General features: G+C 42.4%; 1 protein-coding gene across 1 annotated transcript; it reads left to right on the top strand.

The window, feature by feature from the left end:
* Positions 1 to 11,523: 11,523 nt before the first annotated feature.
* paxbp1 (PAX3 and PAX7 binding protein 1) lies at positions 11,524 to 20,722 on the top strand. Its single transcript, XM_084564897.1, has 18 exons — positions 11,524 to 12,205; positions 12,461 to 12,583; positions 13,097 to 13,309; positions 13,588 to 13,809; positions 13,910 to 14,010; positions 14,354 to 14,577; positions 14,827 to 15,016; positions 16,007 to 16,130; positions 16,653 to 16,755; positions 16,973 to 17,088; positions 17,188 to 17,387; positions 17,483 to 17,630; positions 17,717 to 17,838; positions 17,935 to 18,011; positions 18,128 to 18,194; positions 18,452 to 18,598; positions 19,087 to 19,241; positions 19,420 to 20,722. The coding sequence occupies exons 1-18, from the start codon at positions 11,905 to 11,907 to the stop codon at positions 19,538 to 19,540; spliced, it is 2,754 nt and encodes a 917-aa protein (XP_084421023.1). The 5' UTR covers positions 11,524 to 11,904; the 3' UTR covers positions 19,541 to 20,722.
* Positions 20,723 to 20,982: the final 260 nt, after the last annotated feature.

Here is a 20,982-nt window from a genome sequence, read left to right as displayed (position 1 = left end):
CAAGCAGATGGGGATATGAGCTGCTCAAGGTTTCTTCCTGTTTAAAGGGAGATTTTCATTGCCACCGTCGCCTCAGAGCTTTCTGTCATTCGTTGGGTGGTTCTGTAAAGCATCTTCAATTTGGATTGTTGAAGGTGCTATATAAACGGAACTGAACCGAAGTTGAAAAAAATAAATATATAAAAGAGGTTATTGCACAGTTATGTATAAACCATACAGGCAAAACGAGAAATGGTAAATCTTTGCCAGATGGGTGCGTCAAATAGAAATAGCACAGCCCCTATAATGGATTCAGCTTGTCACAGTGATAAGCTTTAAAATAATGGGCTTATGCCAGGGTTTGTTCATTCATTACTTTCACAATAGGAATCCTCTGTTAATAATGTGAAAATAAGGTGCAAACGTGTCTTGTCGAGGTTTAACAGACACAGTTGTTTATTCCAGACTGCCGATTTTAGTTTAAATTGTGTAAATGTATTTCCCTCTCTGTATATCTCGAGTCCGCTTGCCACCTGAAACCAAGAAGGTTAAAGCCCCGGAGAGGTTTGCCCGCGAGACCGGCAACACCCCTCAGCCCAGGTAATCATCAATTGTCAATCATCCATCACTCAGAGCCTGTCAGTACGTGCCCATGGCTTCACGCCGTTGACATGATTGATGACCTGCAGGGTTAAAAAAAAAAAAAAAAGGGTACTCTTGCTGTCTGTTTCTATGAAATACTGCACATTTTCTCAAGTACAGTTTGTCCATGTGTCCATGTGCTGCACACATAGACTTCTGCAGGAACTGCTGCACGCCATGATACAATTAAACCATGTGTATCAAAGGATGAGCACAGATATTTTTCAGTAGCTACTAACAGAATGTTTTGTCTCCAATCATAAAACACACATAAAAAAAAAATGTTCTCCCAAGCAGAAAGACAACGAACAAAGGCTTTCTCTTTGAGCCCCACCCTGTCTTCATTTCATCAGAAGAGCTGCGCGCATAAAGATACCTCCTCCCTGTCTCTTAAAGTCAAGCTTTCTTCTCTCTGTGGTTTCTTTTTGGATTGTTTGTTTTACTGCTTTCCCTACTTTTCCGTCAGCTCTCTTTGTGAGTTCCCGTTCACACGCTTTTCTTCATCCTGTCTGTTGCTGCGCTTAACTAGCACTGAAGCTCGCTGCGAGACTAGACTTCACTGAAGCTTGGATATCGGAAATAAATGAAATTGACGGATTGCGCCGCGCCGTTGGATCACTCAAAGCAGCATGATTCGGTATAATGCAAGCAACTGCTCCTGCAAACACAGTTAAGGCACCAGTCCAAATTATAAGAAGTTCAGTTGTATAAACACAACTGGTTATATATATATATTCCAAATCTGTTAACGAACACTTGTCTTCTGCCTATTTGCTTTCTAAGAATCGCACTGGACCATTTTCTCCTTTACTCACACATCAGAGGCGCATTGTATATGGGCTTCCAGTTTTTTTTACAGTGCTCTCATTTCTGCTTTGTTCCACACGGTTAGCTCTGACAAACATTTAGACTACTGCTTTCACAGAACTCTCCTCGTGCGTTTGGTGCCGGTGTGCACCTGCTTTCAGTTCAGATCCTATCGCCCAATGAGTGTCAACATGTGAGAGGCTCAGCATCAGTGGAGGCTGCAGCTATTGGATTGTATGTGTTTAATTGTTACCTTTAAGCAGCAATATTGATGGCTACATAATGATTAATTAGCATAATCTGTAAACATTAACATAAATTAGTTTCTAAATGTCATCTACGCTGGCCATTATAACTCCAAACCCCCAAGAGAAACACAATCCACTGTTGACTCTTTGCAAAAAAAAATGTTTGCCATCACCTGAATGTGCTGATGTGCAATTATCTCGATCACTAGGAGTGATAAATCTTTATTTTAATGACTGCAGTTGCTGTTGTTCAAACTGACTGAGCCATTGTTGTGGACTGATATTAGTTCAGGCCAATAGGTTACACAGATATTTGTCTCATGTGGCGTAGACAGTTTTTCATCAACTATTTATATGACAGAGTGAATGCCAAGCACAGCCGCCTGGGCCAGAGCCAGCCTCGACGCAGGTTTTTGGGAGGCTGCCATTCGGTTACAATGCAGCTTGGGACCAAGGTTAACTAATTTTAAAATAGATCAACCCCCTGCACTCGGCAAAGTCTGATGCCCACTGGCTTCACCGTGGCATGATTATGTTGATATTTGCTTTTGTTTGCTGATGATTTATGGGTTGTGATTTCTAAAGCGAACACTCACTCGTCGCGAACACAACGCACTTTCCTCACGACGTACATTTATGAAAACCAGTCGGTGCACGGCGCATTAAAACGTTTAATATATTCCGTAAACACACGCACATATCCCTATAAAAGGTGAGTGTTAAGCCAGGCACGCTCCTCCATCGACCCACGCAAAATGCCTGAAAGCACATTGACCGTGGTAGCCCAGTGGGACTGCAGAGTCAATATAAACCAACAGGAGCGATGATTGATTGATCCCCTGCTACCCTACTCTCCTTCTCGGCGCGGCCTCATCATGCCCTCCTCCCATTCCCAACCTTCTCTCTCTCAGGAGTCTCGGCGGGCTTGTTTAGTCTTGTATCTTCGGCGCGAACGTATCCAGATTGGGTCAAGATCTAGCGGACATGGATCGCAATTCACACCTGGCATTAGGCCACATCTCTGGCCAGGTCTACAATGAGACAGCTGAACCTGAGAAGTCCATTCACACTAAGCCCAGAAATTACCCAGAAATGGATATTTTCAAAATCTTGTTTTTTTTTTCCCCTTTAACCTGACTTCACCGCTGTGATTTGACAGTGCATCAAAACCAAATATATATGTTAATGAACACAACAATCATGTTAGTTCATCTATAATGGTGGACAGTGATCACAGAGAGCAGGATGTCACGGAACGGAGGTTTAACCAGCCGAGACTGCTGAATACGTAACACAGCCACTCTTTAGATGCTACCAGTGGTGCACAGTTGGTCTGCATACTGAAACACAGGAGGAAAGAAACAGATCTCCTGGTTTGGACAGCGTGAATACTAATCTTTACTTCTGCAATTTTAAACAAATTTTATCATGGACAAATATCTCCACACAAAACAAATGTAGCTGGCTTGGAGTGGATATGCTCCAATTTGTAAGACCATCTTTAAACTTTAATCATTAGTATATCATATGCAACCTGCGGGCGATGCAAATTTGGTGGTTCAGTTCCAGTGCATCCGCACTAGGATTTGCATTCACAGCCACGTTGGATGACACATTTTATTCCAAAACCCTTTGATTACCAGCTGTGTACGGGGCTTTTTTAAGGTCTCTCATCTAACCATCAACGGCATCAGCATTTCTAATATATCGACGGCACATCTGTTAAGGTTGAGCAGCTGTACAGGTAGGATTCCATCATTGCATATTTATACAGAGCATTAACAAAATAGCAAATGAGGGCAGGTGTGGATTAATAAATAGAATTTGAGAACCGATGGCTCATGCACAGTTCTCACCTGGTTATTTACTATTTCTTCTCAGGGGGAACTGACTAGAATTGAGGTAGCCTTATGGTTCATGAACTCCCATCTGGGCCCTTTATCAGGGTACATATTTTAATGAGCCCAACACAGAAAGAGAGACAGGAAGCGAGGTCAGCTTTAAACACAGTGATTAGCAGTTCAAAGAGAACAACCTGGGTTTCATCTACCTCTCCTCCTCTTGGCCCTCCCTCCCCATACACTCAGTTCCTCTCATCTTCAAACAACCCGGATGGAGGGTGTAGGGTGGGGGACGGCCTCTCCTGGGTCAACCTACAGGAAGCATTGATGGCAGAGGGATGGAGGGCTGGAGGGCAGCTTTGTTGCCTGCTTGGCCTCTCCCCTTGCTGGGCAGTGATTAAATCAAGGCCCTGGTGTGAGGCCTTCTGCTGGGGGAGAGGTGGGTTTCTACCCATGCTGAGCTTGGATGTGTCCCTAAGAGGAGACATTACAAAGTGTCTCTGTTGCTTGTTTTCACATATTTTTTTTTTTTTCTGAACGCCGAACCTTTTATCCTCACTGTGGTCCAAAGCATCAGTCACCTATGTCTCTAACCTGCCGAACATCTCAAGTTGTTACCTGCTGGACATCAAACACAAGATCAGATTGGGTTTTGATGCTGTGAACTGATATACTACACACAGCCCCTGGCCTTGAAGAACAAAAGACACTATTAAAAAAAAAGAATGAAAAACGCTTCAGTCACTCAGGTTTTCCATTGGATACACAGCGATCTGATGACTTAAACTCTGTGAGTTAACGGTCACTATTTTGGGGCTTCCAGTGTAGCCAGCAGATATATGGAAAGAATGGCGCTGGCCATTTTTTACAGTCCAACTTGCAACTTAAGAGAATAGACTTGGAGTTCAGAGACATCATCTATCACCTCATTTAATAGTTTAAAACCACTACAATGGCTTTGCTTAAGATATTTGCTTGACTCTGAAGGTTCTCAGTCATCCAGGTCAAGCGTTTAAAAAAGGCAACTGGACATTTTTGAGAGGTTTTTGAGAAGACATTTCACCACTCATTGTAGAGTTTCTTCTCAAAAAAACTCTACAAATCCAGTTGCCTTTTTAAAATGCTTTTTGGATATCTGCTTGACAAATGTGTGTTCTGCCTCTTACTCTCCACATTGACTGTTTGCCTGCATTGAACCAAAGGCCACAAACAGAAACCAGATAGCTTCTAGTACCAATATCTTGTCCCTTGCCTACCAGTTCTACAAATGAATGTGCAAATTTTGTAGAGAACATACACATAGCGACCAGATCAGGACGTTTTAGAGAGGCTGGCATCTTTGGAAATTAGTGTCCTAAAAATTAGAAAGGTTTGGTTTTTGTTCAAGAAAGTTATGGATTGAAACTGAAGAGCAGGTCAGGTGTAAATGAGCTGTCGTCCTATACAGCTAGTACCTATGAGCATTTTTTTCTGTGGAGCTGCTGAATCGAATACAACAGAATGTGATTGCCCTTGGCAAGTGTGGCTGCATGAATAGGGCAGAATGCAAAAAAAATAAAAAATAATATAAATCCCATGTATTAATAATAATTCCCCCAAAAAATACAACTTTTGGATAACTGTAACTCCTGCAGAGTGCTACCCTACCAAGTGACTGCTGAGCCTCAGGTACTTTTCTCGTTGGGTTGTCAGAAAGAAAGGTGGGTGGGTGGGTGGGGGGGCATTTGAGAAGAGTTATTCGTGTGTAATAACTCTGCAATCAAGAAAAAAAAAAATAAGTCTCTCTGTCTTTACGTGTAAACTTTTGGGAGATTCTAACCCCCGCCTGTGGAGTAGTGGTGAGTGATTGCTTTGCCCCCGGTCCCGTTCCTGATGGGCTGACAGAAAAGAGGGGAGAAATGCATTCGGGGAGAGTCATCATTTATCCTTATGTAATTACTCCGAAATCAAGGTGCTGAAATATCTGTACTCTGGCTGACAGAAGAGAAAGCCCCTGAAGGACTGTCTGAAACATACGCTGACTAGGAAATGAGGGGGGCAGAGAGAGTGGAGGCGGGGAAAGAAACGATGAGAGGGAGAGAAGTCGATACAAAGTCAAGCAGTTTTAAAAGAGACGGTCTAAAGAGCAGTCAGATACAATGATTAATCAGCAGACAGTGATGAAGAGTGGAGTGGATAAAGAAAGGCCGTGTGTACTTTGTGAGCCTGACTGTAGTCAAATAGTTATTCTAAAGCGCATGGAAATGAGTCTCCATCAGGATGATTTGTGCTATTTTAAGAGCCGTGGATTGTCGCAGGACAATGAGCTAATGAATTTAAAACCATTTTTCTGGATTCATCAGAACTTTAGAGCAATCTTCGTCGGCCGGCCAAGCGTCGAGTGGAAACATCTGCTGCGGAAAGAGTGTACGTTCTCAAATGTGCGCAATTGTGTACGACGACACACATAGTGCTTTAGCTTATACTAAAATGTTGTTGAAATCCCCCCCTTCTGAATTAGCCTCCCTTTCATCTTCTAAACATCCGCATTGAAAATTCTCTCTTTTCATTTTTTTTTTTTCCTGCAGTAATTCTCTCAAATAAGAGTCTCTTCGCCCGCCCCTTCCCGAGAAGAGAACGAGAAGTTTAGCTAACACATCCAGCAGTAATCTCACAACCATTATGGGCATTGCGGGGATGAAAGAATGGTAAGGGAGCTGATGAAAAGCACTGAGGGCTTTCGCGTCTTCTCCGCTGTGCTGTCCGCTGATGATGGGTTGGGGGGTTTGGGGGGTGGGGTAGGTAGGTGGTTGGGTTGGGGGTACTTTGAGGATGTTTGAGTTGATCATTAAAACGAAAATAAATCCTCAATTCTCTTCTCTTCAGTTTGTGTGCAACACAGTATTTTAATTCAACGTGCATTTTTAAGACACTCCTGTAAGCTACACACAAATGTGTGTGTGTGTGTGTGTGTGTGTGTGTGTGTGAGTGTGTGTGTGTGCGACTATGACAGGAAATGAATATTTAAGCACTGAGCCGCAGGTGTAGGAACCGCAGCCATTTCTTGAGTCTTCTTGAGCGCATCATTTATTTACCAGTTTGAGGCTTCAAAGTGGGTTTAAACATCATCATTTTCTCTCAGTGTTCTCTTTAATCAGGCACATCATCTCCTCCACCCCTTTCCTCAACTTTAGCCCCCCATCTGTTCCGCTCGCAGGTGCTGTGGGGAAGTGCTCGCCGCCGCCGCCGCAGAGTCTCGGAAGGGATGCTAGTGTTACAGATCAGGGTGTGCTAGTTTTCTTAAATCCACAAAGCAAATCCAGTACCTACTCCCAAGCACACTGAGGAGGGGATAAGCTGTCAGAAGCGGGGCAGCGTTTGAGATACATGTATGCAAAGCTGGAGCAGATGTGTGTGCGAGTGTGTGCGCGCGAGGTTTTGGGTGAACGCGCACGTGAGCAAAAGTCCTGACAGAGTTTTAGTGATTAGGCTTTCATGTTACCTTGAGTGATAGGTGAGAGAAGAGCAGGGGAAAGGTGATGTTGCTGACGCAGTAGTTTGAGACAACTTTCTTCCTCACACTTTTTTTTTAAAGCCACTTTTCTCCTAAAGCATAGCACGCACACACACACATAAAACAACTGCTTCTCTTAAAAGATAGGAAGGGTAAAAAAAATAAAAAAATGAGGGCAGATTGGTGGCAGCCTTAGGGAAGGGTGAAAGGGAGCTGAAAGGAAGTTTGAAACGGGTGTTTTCATTCTAATGCGTGAAGGAGGCAGCTGGAGGTCACTGCGGTATTCACGGCTGCGGGTTAGCACCCAAGACAAACAGTCCGCCATAATCAACTCACGCTGTCACATATAGTAAGCTCTGCGATGTGACACGAGCAGCCAGAGGAGGCTGGGAAGAAATGTGAAGAGCCTCTCTCTCCCTCTCTCTCTCTCCCCATCAGAGCAGCATGAGAGAGGGCCCGACGACGCTCATTGATCAGCACGCCTTTTCAAAATCTATAAATAACCGTGAAACTGTGCACTTTGGCGTTCATTTGTGTTTAAAAAGCTCGTGTCCCTGGTAACGGACATGACCGCAACTTGATGTCGTCTTGTGTTTGGCAGTAAAGAGTACGTTCCCAGCACCTGCACTCCACTCTGCTGGAGGAGGAATAATGATGCAGTCCTGATGGCACAAAGGATTCAGAGAATCTAAACAAGAAATTACCACAGTGAATCCTGATCCCCTGTTGGAGACGAGTATAATTAGATATTCACAATGGCTCTTTTTCTTCTTCTTCTTTCGCAGCTTTGTACACATGCGCTTGTATCACAACATTAATCTTCTGTCTTAAAAGGACGCTATTACCTGAGAGCACTGGGACGTGTGTAAGAGCTAATTCAAAAATTAGATATCTGTCAAAAACATTGGACTCACTCTATTATAAAAACATGACTGCAATTTTAGGAAGCCAAGGCTTGATAAGGATGAAAGGTCCGCTTTTAAAACTGATCAGTTTTGATGTCTTAATTTTGTCTAAACTAACTGCCTCGGATTAATGGAAGCCCTCAGTAGGAGGTGGAGGGTGTGACGCTCTCGTCCTTCCATTACAGCTCTTCTGTCTTTTTCTTTTTCTTTTTTTTTGTTCTCGTTCTGTGTCTGCCACCTCTTGACATGCACAGTGTGTATTTAATAAGCTCGGTTATTCAACCCTGATGTTTGTTCCATCGGCGCAAATGAAACCTCGGCTCCTGCAACTTTGCTTTTATAGTTACAGTATCCTGCGGGAGCAATTTAGCATGACATCCCTCCTGCTGCACTGCCGAGAGATGACAGACACATTCGGCTTTCTTCTACCACGGCCGCCTGCACACAAACAATAAAATAATAATGATAAAAAGCATGTAATCATATATGTCTAACGCACATTAAATTGCCTTATTTCTTACATAAATAATCACCTGAAACAATCACACAGTGGCAGCTGCCTCTTATAGATGAGAAGAAATGATTTGATGAGCTTTATGAGCCTTTGAGTAGACGGCATTGATGTCATCTATATTCATCCTGCCTTGTTCCAGATACATTCACTGGATCAGGAAATGTCATTGTATTTCATTAGCATTTATACATGAGTGAACTATGAGCGTACCTTGGCCACAAATAAGACACTGCCTTTTCCCTTGCAAGGGGCTACAGCGCCTCCAAGTGGATTTCAGAGGAATTCATGGCCGACAGTTATCCACTCTATCTACCTGAATGCATCATTCTCCAACCTGTCTATTTTATTTATATTCATTATCAAACTCTCATGTAACATGCATCAGCTTTATCAGCTTGTATTTGTGTCACGATTAGATTCTACATGCACGCTTCAGCCAGATGTACACCAATCAGCCACAACATTAAGACCACTGACAGGAGAAGATCGTCTGGCATTCGTGTGGATGTTACTTATATATGTACCACCCACCTAGACCAGGCCAGACCACCGCACAGGAATGACACTCCTTGATGGCAACAGCCTGACAAAAACGGTTTAGGAACAACTCAAAAAAAAAAAAAACATGAAGAACAGTACAAAGTGTTGACCTGACCTCCAAATTCACTAGATTCCAAACTGATCAAGTATCTGTGGGATGATCCACAGAGACCCATAGAACCCAAGGCCCACACTAACAACATTCTGTCGCCAGATACCACAGGACACCCTCATTCTCTGATGAGTCAGAACGGTTTTGGAGGCACAAGGGAGACCTACACAATATTAGGAAGGTGGTCATAATGTTATGCCTAATCGGTGTATGTATGTATAACAGATGTAAGTTTATTTCATTCCTCCTGCTGCTCTCTTCTCTCTATTTTTCTGTCTCTCCCCTATGAGCTGGGTTCTGCTCAAGGTTTCTTCCTGGTAAGTGGGAGTTATTCTTTGCCACTGCCGCCTCCGTGGTTGCTCTGAATGTCATGTTGCGGTTCAGTAGAAAGAACAAATGGATAATCTATCCATTTTTTTTTATTTTTTTTTGTCTCAAGTCAGTGTTATCTTTCCAGCCTGGTTTCATCTGATGGGATTGCCTTGATCATTAGACAGTTTAATGTTATCAGATCACCAGAGCATATATTAATCGGTTCTGAATGTCAGGACAAAGAAATGGGAACCACTTGCAGAGTGAATTCACTAGTTAAACCTGAAGTCAATATATGAAGTAAAACCAAAGACATTCCTGCAGACATTTTGCTGTACATTCTGTGTTCAACATTATACTGAAATAAACTGTGCCAGTTGGTAAAAGGTCTGCACTTATATAGCACTTTACTGGTGGTACTTAAAGTCCCACAATGTTTCTAATTGGCCCATTCAGATGAACACCAACGGCGGTGGAGGTGACACACAAGTAGAAGGGGCTAGCCTGCCATCTGGAACTACTTCGGGTTCAGTGTTGTGGCCGAAGACATTTTGGCATGTGGAGGGCACCGGACCACCAGCCCCGTGATTAGTGGAGCTAATGTCGCCTGCTGGGGACAGGCCCTCTGATATGAAATGATGAGTTCTTTTACTCATGAGGAATATATTTCCAGATAAGTTGCACATCTGTGATCAGAAGTGTTCATACAGTATGTTGGCTTTCTATCAGATATTTAGGTTTGTGTGATAATACCATCAGGAAATGATCATGCTTAATGATAATGCTTACTACATCTCACTTGGATAAGAAACACATTTTATGCTTCTGTGACAAATGAGTTATGGAAGAAAACATGGCTCCGGGATGTTAAAACTGAACTGTTACCATTAATGGGAAGATATTTATCTCCAATTATCTCCTTAATGGCAGAGGGTCATCTTGTTGTTAATTAATCACAACATATCACTCCGGCTTCGTCTGTAGTGACACTTTAATTTCAGCAGTTATTATCACTGCCGCGGTGTCGACTATACGCCGTGTCTCTGTAATGGCTCTGTAATGACCCTCACTAACGGCGCCTCACATGTCTGGCATTTATTAAAGGAAGTGAACATTGTGGAAGTCCAGAATACACATTATCCGCCGCTATCGGGGGAGACATATGCTCGCCTCAGTGCTTCCGTGGTCCGTAATGTGTTTAACCATACATACAGGTGCAATTTCACAGGTACGGATCTGGATCTTTCATCTTCACAAGACTATTTTTCAAAATGCACTTTTCTAGTGAGTAGGTAAGTGAAATAAATAGCACTGACATAATGACAGGTGAATAAAATGAAAGGAGGTTGTTGTTTTTTTTCTCTCCATCTATAGGGAGATGGTGAACAGCTGACTGGTCACAGTAAAAAGCACGGGTGTCACAAATGACAAACATGACAAGACTGTTGCATTCGTGTGTCCAAGAAAGCTGTGTGAACAACACAAGAACCCTGGTAAATGTGTTATTTGTGATGTTAACATGTCTGCAACAAGTTGGTATGAAAATACACTGTCCACTGTCTCAAATGGGTGAGCTGTAAAACAGTTTAGCACACAATGCTGCCTCCATAACAAATCAAACAACAACAACAAAAAAGAATAGTGAGATGATTTAAGTGTTATATTTTGTAAAACATTTAATTTGGGCTACATGGTGACTGACATGGCACCTGCTTTAACAGGACATCCCCGCCTAGCAAGAAAAATCCAGTTTATTAATTTTATTCACGTTCACATCTCCAACTGGTACAAATGAATAATATTGTCAGTCAGCACCAGAAATGCGTTGATTACAACCTATAGTTTTCAGTGACAAAAGGGACAACTTCAAACTGGGCCAGAGTGCAATGCTGCCACTTCTTTGTCCAAGACAAGAAAATGCGTGGGACCACGCCTAAAATGCTTGGTTTAATCGTTTAAGATTAGTTATATAAGCTTATTATTTAATTTTCTATTAAACAAAACCTGAATGTGAAAAGTAAATACAGTTGCCAAAACATGTAAAGGTGTAAAAAAATGACAGTACTGTACTATAAAATCCAATGGTGTGGATCAGAGCACTCAACCCGTCAAGGCGTTATTTGAAGCTCCATAAAGATGTAGGCAATTAAAGGTTAACTGCAACAACAAAAAATGACAAACCAGTCCTTTTTTCTCTATGATATACATCTAATAAACTAATGCCACACTTTAACAAGGAACAATTCTCATTTCAGATCATTCTGCTTGAGTTTTGCGTTTTTTTACGTCATTGCAACACGATGCATGTATCAACTCTGACCACTCGGGGGCAGTGTTGTGTCGGCGGTGTGTGCACTCACCTCCACCTCTGCAGCAGAAGAAGAAACGAAACATCCCTCTGACAGAAAATGGCTGACCATGGAGTGTGGCTTTAATATTATTGCACTGCGAGCATAGTTTTAAGGTGCCCTGCGTTTGAACGTGCGTTGTTGCATTTACAAGACAAGCACGATGTTTAAAAAGGCGAAAAGAGTGAACTTACGCCGGAGGAATGAGTCCGACGAGGATGAAAAGGAGGAGAGTCAGCAGCTGGCGCCGACATCGTTCGGGCCTGTCGTGGAGATCCCGTTTATGGAGACCTCCAGTAGTAGCATCACCGGAGCACCTAGCGGCACGGATAGCTATCATAGTAACGGCTTCCCGGCTAATATTAGCATTTTGAGAGCTGTCAAGAAAGAGAAGAAAGTGAAAGAGGCACCACCACTGCCAGTTCCCACGAAAGCCAGCTTGCTGAGTTTCGACGACGAAGAAGGTAAATTAAAGTTAAACCTAGCTAGTTAGCTAGCCGGTCAGCGTTAGCTTACCAAAACGTGCTGTCCTGGTGAATTTAGGCTTTAACAGTACCCTTTGGTTTCAACTAATGACACCAAAATCTTATTTATTTTAACTTAAACCTTTGAAGATGTGTGCGTTCATTGGGTGGGAATCATCATCATCATCGTGAGCACCCATCTAGACTTGTGTGTTATTAACCACTGACTTTCTCCTTTGACATGTTTGTAAACAGAAGGATCCGAAGTGTTCAGGGTGAAGAAGCCGAATCACAGCAAGAAGATTGTCAAGCAGCTGAAGAAGGAATACAAGGAGGATTTGGAGAAGTCTGGATATGTCAAACACGAAGTCAAATCAGGTGTGTTGGCTCAGTGTCCATGTGATCACGTTAGTAACAGGATTACCTGCTAGGATGCATGGAGGACTTTGCAGAAGTAAGGTTACGAACAATTAAGAAATGGCCTAAAGCCTAAATGAGGCCATCATAGTTTTGCTAAAATGTTGTGACAGTTGACTAGAAAAATACTCTAAAGCTTGATGTTGTATTGTCATCTATAGGGATTATAGTTGCATTATTGTTTCTCAAATAACATATAATTTATTAGATATTTTCTGAGTTTGAAGACAAATTGTTTAAGTGAAATTATACAAATTTCTGGGTCTGTCCATGGTCCTTACGGACACTTCTTGAGCACTATTAATGAAGAAATGGGCAGAAAAGATTCACAAATTTTACCTGTTTAATTTACCCTTTTGATTCTATATATTCCCTTGCTGTTGGGTTCAGGAAACAATATATCAGTCATCGCTGTACGTGGCTATAATGTTAAAGAAGTGTACATTTATTTGCATCCCGTTTTTTTTCCCCCAGATGCTACACCTCACCTGGCGGGTGCCATAAAAGAGGAGATTACAAGTGGCACGTGTAGTGAGCAGGGGGAGGAAGAGATGGAGGTGGACAGTACTGAAGAACAAGATGACGAGGCAAGGGGTCAAGGTGAGGCACATGGTCAAGTGTCTAAGAGCAACAACGCTGGAGCATCGTCATTCAACACGCTTTCATCCCTTGGCAGCTTGAAACCAGGTATAGTAAGCACACGTGTTCAACATTTTGACTATGATCAACACACAAAGCAGCATTTTAGTAAAGAATTCTTGGTCTTGTTGGTGGCTCTGTTTTTCAGATACCAAATACCAGTGACTTTGGATTTCATGTAATTTTTGTTCAATTCTGCAACTAATCTTAAGACTGGGTACTGTGTCTTAGGACGCAGAGCACTATACGTCTAAACCTGAAAGATTTAGTTTTGTATATGTAGTCACACAAGCACTTAGGTGAACGCCTTCTTTTCTCTCCCACAGGGGAGATCCCTGATGCAGCGTTCATCCACGCTGCCAGAAAGCGCCGGCAACTGGCCAGAGAACTGGGGGGCGAAACCCCTCTGATCGAGACAGAAGCTCCAAAGAAACGCCTGGTGCGAGAAGACCAAGATGGCAGCGACGACGAGGATGAGGAAGAGAAGAGGATCCGCTTTAGCGGAGTCAGGAACAAAAGCCAGAGACAGAAGATAGCTGAGGAGATAGGTAACGTCCTAAAGATGCTGCACTGAATGTCCAGTGGTTATATTCTGCTGTTCCCAGCTGTTGTTCCTAAGAGATGGACGTCTCATTCGCATGTGCACAGGTATTGAGGGAAGTGATGATGAGGCGCTGGATACAGGTCAAGATGAGGAGGTGAGCCGCTGGGAGCAGGAGCAGATTAGGAAAGGAATCAGCATACCTCAGGTAAGCTGTACAGAATCAAATATTCATGAATGAGTCCCTGTGATAGATAATTTGTGTGTTTTTTTATTTAAATTTCTTATTGTTTCATGCTTTGGTGCAATTATGTCATAAATATTACAGTTATTATGATCTGTAGCTGTTTAATTAAGTAAAAATGTTTTTTAAGTAAAACTTCTAAAGGTTTGATGTTTTCTTGCATTAGTTTTATATTATTGCCTTGTTATAGCTTTGGAGTTTACAGTTATTTTCTCTACATTAATGCAGCCATTATGAATGGATAGCGGAGGTGCTATTAGTCCTACTAGTAAAAGTATTGTGTATTGTTGTTGTTTTTACGGATTAGGTCCAAAGCAGCCAGCCAGAGGACAACACGGTCTACTATCAGAACAGCTATGAGACCCAGCCCTATGGTGCTTCCTACAGCATGCCTTTCACCTACAGCACAGTGGCCCCACAGACTGCCAAGCCAACTGGCCGTGCTGACAACGGCTCTGTTCACTACGGGGCCCCTATTAGTGATCTAACCCCGGTATCCATTGATCTGGTAAAGAAACGCCTGCAGGATAGGTAGGTTCAGTAGAAGACTGCAGCAACGTCTATTGTCACTCCTCAGCTCAGCTGCTGCCGTCTCTGTGTTCTGTGGTCCTGAAGACCCAGAAAAGCTACCCACTGAAGAGAGGCCCTCTGTGTTTTTTGCTTAGTATTGTGTGTGTGCACACATTTTCTGCTTACTGTCGGTTATTAAAAACAGATGCACTTTGTTTGTCCCATCTAATATATCCCTAATGTCTTTTCCTGTATGTCATGTGTCTGTAGGCTCAACCAAATGCATGCAGGCCACAACGCAAACGCCAAGCGCTTCAAACAGATCAGAGAAGACCTAGCTGCTTCCGAGAGCACCATACAGCAGCTGGAGGGTTCATCCAATGACAATGCAGATCAATATAAATTCTTGCAAGAGATGCGAGGGTATGTTGGAGACTTGCTTGAGTGTTTCAGCGAAAAGGTAAGGGAGAATTTATCTGCCGTCCGATTAGCTGTTTGCTGTTTTGTGACTGTGCGATCTCTGACCACTTAGTGTGAATTAAGGGATTCATTCCATTACAGATTCTGTATTTGACGCATTAACTGACAAAACACACAGTATCTTTAGTTTTGATTCAGGAGTTAATTTATTAGGGACCTTATTATTAAGGGTTGTTAACAATGCTGACAAACCAGTGTCACTGCAACTCAGTCACTTGGAACACTTTTTATTTATTTCCCAGCTGCATTACACCTGCTCTCATTACAGTTGGAAAAGGATCTCATATTTTAGTGACAAACTTCTGGAAATATTTTATGTGCAGAAGGAAAATCCTCTAATTAAATACATCTATATTAGTTACTGCGCATACAGTCAGTGGAGGTCATTAAGTGTTCCATCTTCCAGGTTCATAAAACACTGAAATATTGTCTCGGGCACAAACTGTTGTATGTTCACCTGTAGCTACTTGGTAAATGCATGGCTAAAGAGAATAACTTAGTCTTGATCCTGCAGCAGCAGAGCAGCACCTGCATGGAACCAAAAGAGAACCGGCCTTCCAGCTGCCAACTTACCCACATTGCAATTGAAATGGGATATTAATCAACCATTGTCAGCATGACTTAGTATGGAGTTATTTAATACGGTGTAAACATGACTGGAACTGTATATTGTCATTGTTGGGTGAAAACTTTTAACTCCAGTGCATTCACTGAACACAGCGTTTAACACGCTGCATTCGATAAAGTTTAGTATTTTCAGCTTAGATTCTGAACACGATTCCGTAATATTTAAGCTTTCCTCCAATGTGGCTTTTTAGAGATATCGAGTTTTCACCTGACACCAGTGATGTTTCGGTTCCAGTTTTATACAGTCCGTCAAGCTCCTTTTATCCCCCCAGCAAGACATCCACGTGACTCGGAGTCCCACTTTTGCTGGGTCAGAGGTCACAAAAGACATCATATCTTTCAGGTGCCTGCTGTCCTGGAGCTGGAGGCTGCCATGCACCAGTTACTAAGGCAACGGGCCTCACGACTTGTCCAGAGAAGACAGGATGATATTAAAGATGAATCGTCGGAGTTTGCAAGCCTTTCAAGTCAGTCCATCTTGAAGGTTTTTATGATTTATTTGAACGGCCTCGTTAGTTCTCTGTATGTGAGCGTGTGTCGGTGTGTGGGTGTGCGGTTTGCGAACTTTTATCACATTATCCCCATGAATATGATTAAGGTTAAGTGTTGTGTGATTGTGAGCGAGCGAGCATGTACGTTATGTATAGGAAATGTTTTATTGAAGGAGCTATTTCGGCTCCTCTTTGACGGCTCAGCTCACGCAATGAGTCACTAAGTATAGATGACAAAAATGATCTGTTAGTGACTTGTCATCTGACACTAAGACTGTAACATGCCTGAAGTGGCCAGGTAAGTGACTAGTATATTAATGAGATTTATTTCTGGCAAATACATCTTACTGCTGGTTGTAAATAATGGTTTGGAAAGTTTTTGTATTATTCTAAATCACTTGTTCTTATGTGAGCTGCCGAGTTCCCAGAATAAGAATGGGGTTATGGGTTGGCTCAGCTTTACATTGCTGGCTCTAACATGGCCCCTGTCTCTTGCAGATAAAGCTGTCATGGCTCCTAATCTAGACTCGTTTGGTCGAGATCGCGCAGCGTACCAAGAGAACAGTCGTCAGAGGAGGATAGCTGAAAGAGAAGCAAGACGGTACGAGTTTAGCCGTCTGTGCTTTGCTCTTTTCACGAAAATAAAAATGTGCTCTACTAATCTGTTTTTGCAATCTGTAAAGAATAAGTTGGCCACGCTAGAGGTCTTAAGTTGTGACTTTGAGAGAGTCATTTTCATGCCAAGCTGCTAACAGAGTATCGCAAATTCTGCTCCAGTTTTTAATTTGGCTGCTTTTTGTTTTTGTGGGTGGATGCAGAACACGACGGCGGCAAGCTAGAGAGCAGAATGGAAAGAGGGCTGAGCACAAAGAAGGCTTATCATCTGACGATGAGGAAACCTCTACTGACATCACCAGCTTCAACATGGAGAGAGGTACATCCTTAGACGAGAATGGTTTGATTTAATGTGATGTATAGGAGACATCAGACATTCTGTAGCTCATGCCTGACAAGCGCCTTTCTTCCCATCCAGATCGTATCATCAAGGAAAGCAAGAAAGTATTTGAGGACGTGGTGGATGACTTTCATTCTCTCGACTGCATCAAATCCCATTTTGAAGTGTGGAGGAGAAACTATCCTGACTGCTACAGAGATGCTTACATAGGCCTCTGTCTGCCCAAGCTCTTTAACCCGTTAGTCCGTCTGCAGCTGATCACGTGGAACCCTCTGGAGGTAGTGTGTGTGTTTTCAACGTAACAGTTTCCTGTTTGGGAAGAAAATCGGATGGGAAATTCTGAAATCTGCTTTGTCTTATTTTCTCTGTTCAGGCGCCGTGTGCAAACTTCGAGTACATGCTCTGGTTCGAGTCGCTGCTGTTTTACGGCTTTGAGGAGAACAGCGCGTTGCAGAGAGGAGATGGGGATGTCAGCTTACTGCCTGCCATCGTGGAAAAGGTCATCCTCTCCAAACTGACAGGTAGAGAAACTTGCACAGCAGCACCTAGTACACTAAAACAGATTTATTTGGGCCCGTACAAAATGTGTCTTCTGTGTTTGTGTTAGTGTTGGCAGAGCAAGTGTGGGATCCGCTCTCAAGCAGTCAGACAGCCAAGCTGGTGGGCTTCATTCACAGACTATTAAGAGGTTATCCCACCGTGCTGCACGGGGACAATCGATACACACAGGTACTGCTCAATTTCTCTGCTTTTGCAACACATGTTGACTTTTGTGTTCACAGTGGTAGAACTATTGTATATATCATCCTAATTTCCTCTTATTAGGAGCTATTGAAATCAATTGTCTTACGGACGAGGCGGACTCTGGATGAAGACGTCTTCCTTCCACTCTACCCCAAAAAGTATGCTATATAATACTGTAAAAAAGTAACAAATTCTAATTTCTCCAGTATTAAAGACAAGCATTTTTAGAAGGTTTAATAATAATAACATGTATTTTCTGTTTGCTTTTGTTCAGTGTGTTGGAGAACAAAAATAGCAGTCCCTACTTGTTCTACCAGAGGCAGTTCTGGTCCTGTGTGAAGGTACGTAAGACAGTGTTTTGATTTTTAATTAATTCAAACATTCAGGTACTGATTGCAGTAATGATTACTGAGAGTTATATTCAGATGAAGATGCTTGATGATTGTTGTAGCTCAAAGCATACATGGAAAGAAGTTGATTTGTATGACTGACTGTCTGACCAAAATCTAAAAGAGCTGCTTGGACACTGACATCATATGCTCTTTTGAGTTCCTGGTCTACACGAGTACAGTCTAACTATGTCCTCCTCTGTTCATAGCTGCTGGGTAACATCCTGCAATGGGAAGGTATCTTATCCACTTCCTGTCTGAAGGAACTGGCTTTGGACAGCACTCTCAATAGATACATCCTCTCTGCGCTCCAGACAACAGATACGTCGGAGGACAATGTGCAGAAGTGCCAGAAGGTAGTACACACGCACATTTTTATTACTGTCTAAACAAAACCCTAGATCTTGTGAATGAGAACTAAGATTAGCTTATTTGTTGACGTTATGAGATAAAGAAGTTTACCTTTACAGGGTAGAGTTCGTCGGCATGAAGGCCAAAGGAAACAGAGTTGTTTATTTTGTCCCTTTGCGCATTCTTTGGAAAGACGTCAGTGTGAAGTCTGTTGGTTGACTTAGCAGTTGATGTGTGTTTCCATGTATGGTTTTGTAGACAAGCATTGTTAATAAAATGCACATCCTGGTACATACCACTCTTATTATACACCACGCAAGCAAGACATGTCAATCAGGGGGCATGACGTCATTATGTCTTCCCATGATATGTATTTACAACCATCAATAGAGTCCAACTTGACAAACACACCAACTCAGCTGGTCAACTTTTACTGTCTGTGACTGAACAGAGTGACGTAGAAGCATTTAACTTTCTCTTGTATCCTCTTCAGGTGGTGGAGTGTTTGCCAGTGCACTGGTTCTCTGGACTGAAGGGCCAGCAGACGTTGCCTCAGTTGGAGCCGTTCTGTCGCTACCTCACTCACCTGGCTAACTCATTGCACCGCAGCAGCTTGGGACGGTCCGATGTTGAGCGTCAAACTTCTAAGTAAGGCTTACTCTGTATATAGAGCTTTAGATGATTTGTGTAAATAAAGAAACATGAATCTATTTATAGCTCCATCTGCTGGAATAGTATTGAAAGTGCTTCAAGAAGCCTTGTATTCATTTAGATGATGATGGATTTTGTCCATACTACTTCTAATATTTCCCATATCTGACAACAGGGAGCAAGTCAAAGAGGTTGTGAAGATGTTGGGGCACATGAACGCCCTGGACCACATCATCAGTGTGGCGGCAGAGCACGGTATTAAAGACATCAAACCGCTTTTGGAAGTGAGAGCATAGAGGACGACGCAACGGAAGCAACTTTTCATCCACCTTTTAAGTGTTCGGCACATTCACAGCCTCTGGATCACCAAGTAGGAATCCAGGACAAGATGCACATCAGCGGACTTGAAATAAAACTCGACAGGTGTGACCATGACTAAAAAATAGAAGGCAGAAACACATAGTTGTAAATATTGTGAATATTGTATAGAAAGTAAGGAATGCGTGTGTATTTGACCCAAACTATTCGGTACACAATGCTTGGTTCGGTACGAAACTTCCTCGGTTCGTTACATCCTGTGAGTTAAACAGTTACCTTCAGGTCAACAAACTTGCACTCCCTGAATAAAACCTCAAGAGCGTGACCTCCACTGGTAACGTTATTGCGTTCTGCACCAGCTGTCCATCGGCTTTCCTTCAGAGAGAACCTGCAACGTCAGAGCTCATTCTCAATATAAACACCAAGTTCCCTGTTGCTTTTGTCCAGTCACATTTCATACAAGATTGTTATATGCTCATTTTGACAAAATGATAGAAATTCAGCTTTGCTTTACTTGTTAACGCAATGTCTAAATCTGGCAATATTGGTAAATGTAATCATCACTATGCTGTATTGCATTTTAATGGACATTATTTTTTATATTTATCATTGGGAGAATTGGCAGTATACAGCATCAGAGTGCCTTAACTGTCACAGTGAGAATTATGGCTAATGAAATGGTGCCGTAACGACATGTGACTCCAAAAACAAGGTTCATACTGAACCAAGAATTTTGTGTACCGCTAACCTCTTGATAAAAAAGTGTTTATACACCTACACAAGGCAAACGATGAAATGAGGCCTTGCATTGTCAGCTCAAAAAGACTACGCATTTATACTACGCTGACAGTATTTTGAATGCATCATTTAGTAGGATTCAGATTCAGTCAACTTTAGTAACAATTTGGAAATCGTGTGGTCTCTTGAGTGGACACTGCATTCACCCCAGCTATGTGTAAAATCTAACCCCTGTCACTTCTTTCACACTTCCTTTTATGTATGTGCCAAACGGTAAAGGTATTTTCACCCCAGCAAACTGTTACACGATCGTTGCTTCATCCACGTTTCATCCCTTTTCTGTCATCTACAAAATGCTCGATTTGTAAAAAAAAAATCCGTTTTAGTTGTTTATTTGTCTGTGAATAAAATGTACATTTGAATGATTGATGTCTTGTTGCACATTACCACAAATAGATAATCCTAATTTATTTCCAGTATTTCCCAGTTTAAGAATACTGAAGATCTTTATTCTTGCTTCTTTCTGACTAGAAAGTCATTGGGGCAGACCTCTCCAAACCTGCACATTGCCAGTCTGCAAACTCTTGACAAAGCCGTTACTATGAAATCATGAGCCATTGCTCAACTGTTGTAATGAACGGGCGGGGTTTGTTTGCCTCCGTGTCCCCCTCCTCTCCTCCCC

This window comes from Chelon labrosus, assembly GCF_963514085.1.
Source record: "Chelon labrosus genome assembly, chromosome: 17".
In the NCBI taxonomy this organism is placed as follows: Eukaryota; Metazoa; Chordata; class Actinopteri; order Mugiliformes; family Mugilidae; genus Chelon; species Chelon labrosus.
Note: the sequence above shows the minus strand (reverse complement) of the source record. Positions and strands in the feature narration are given on the sequence as shown.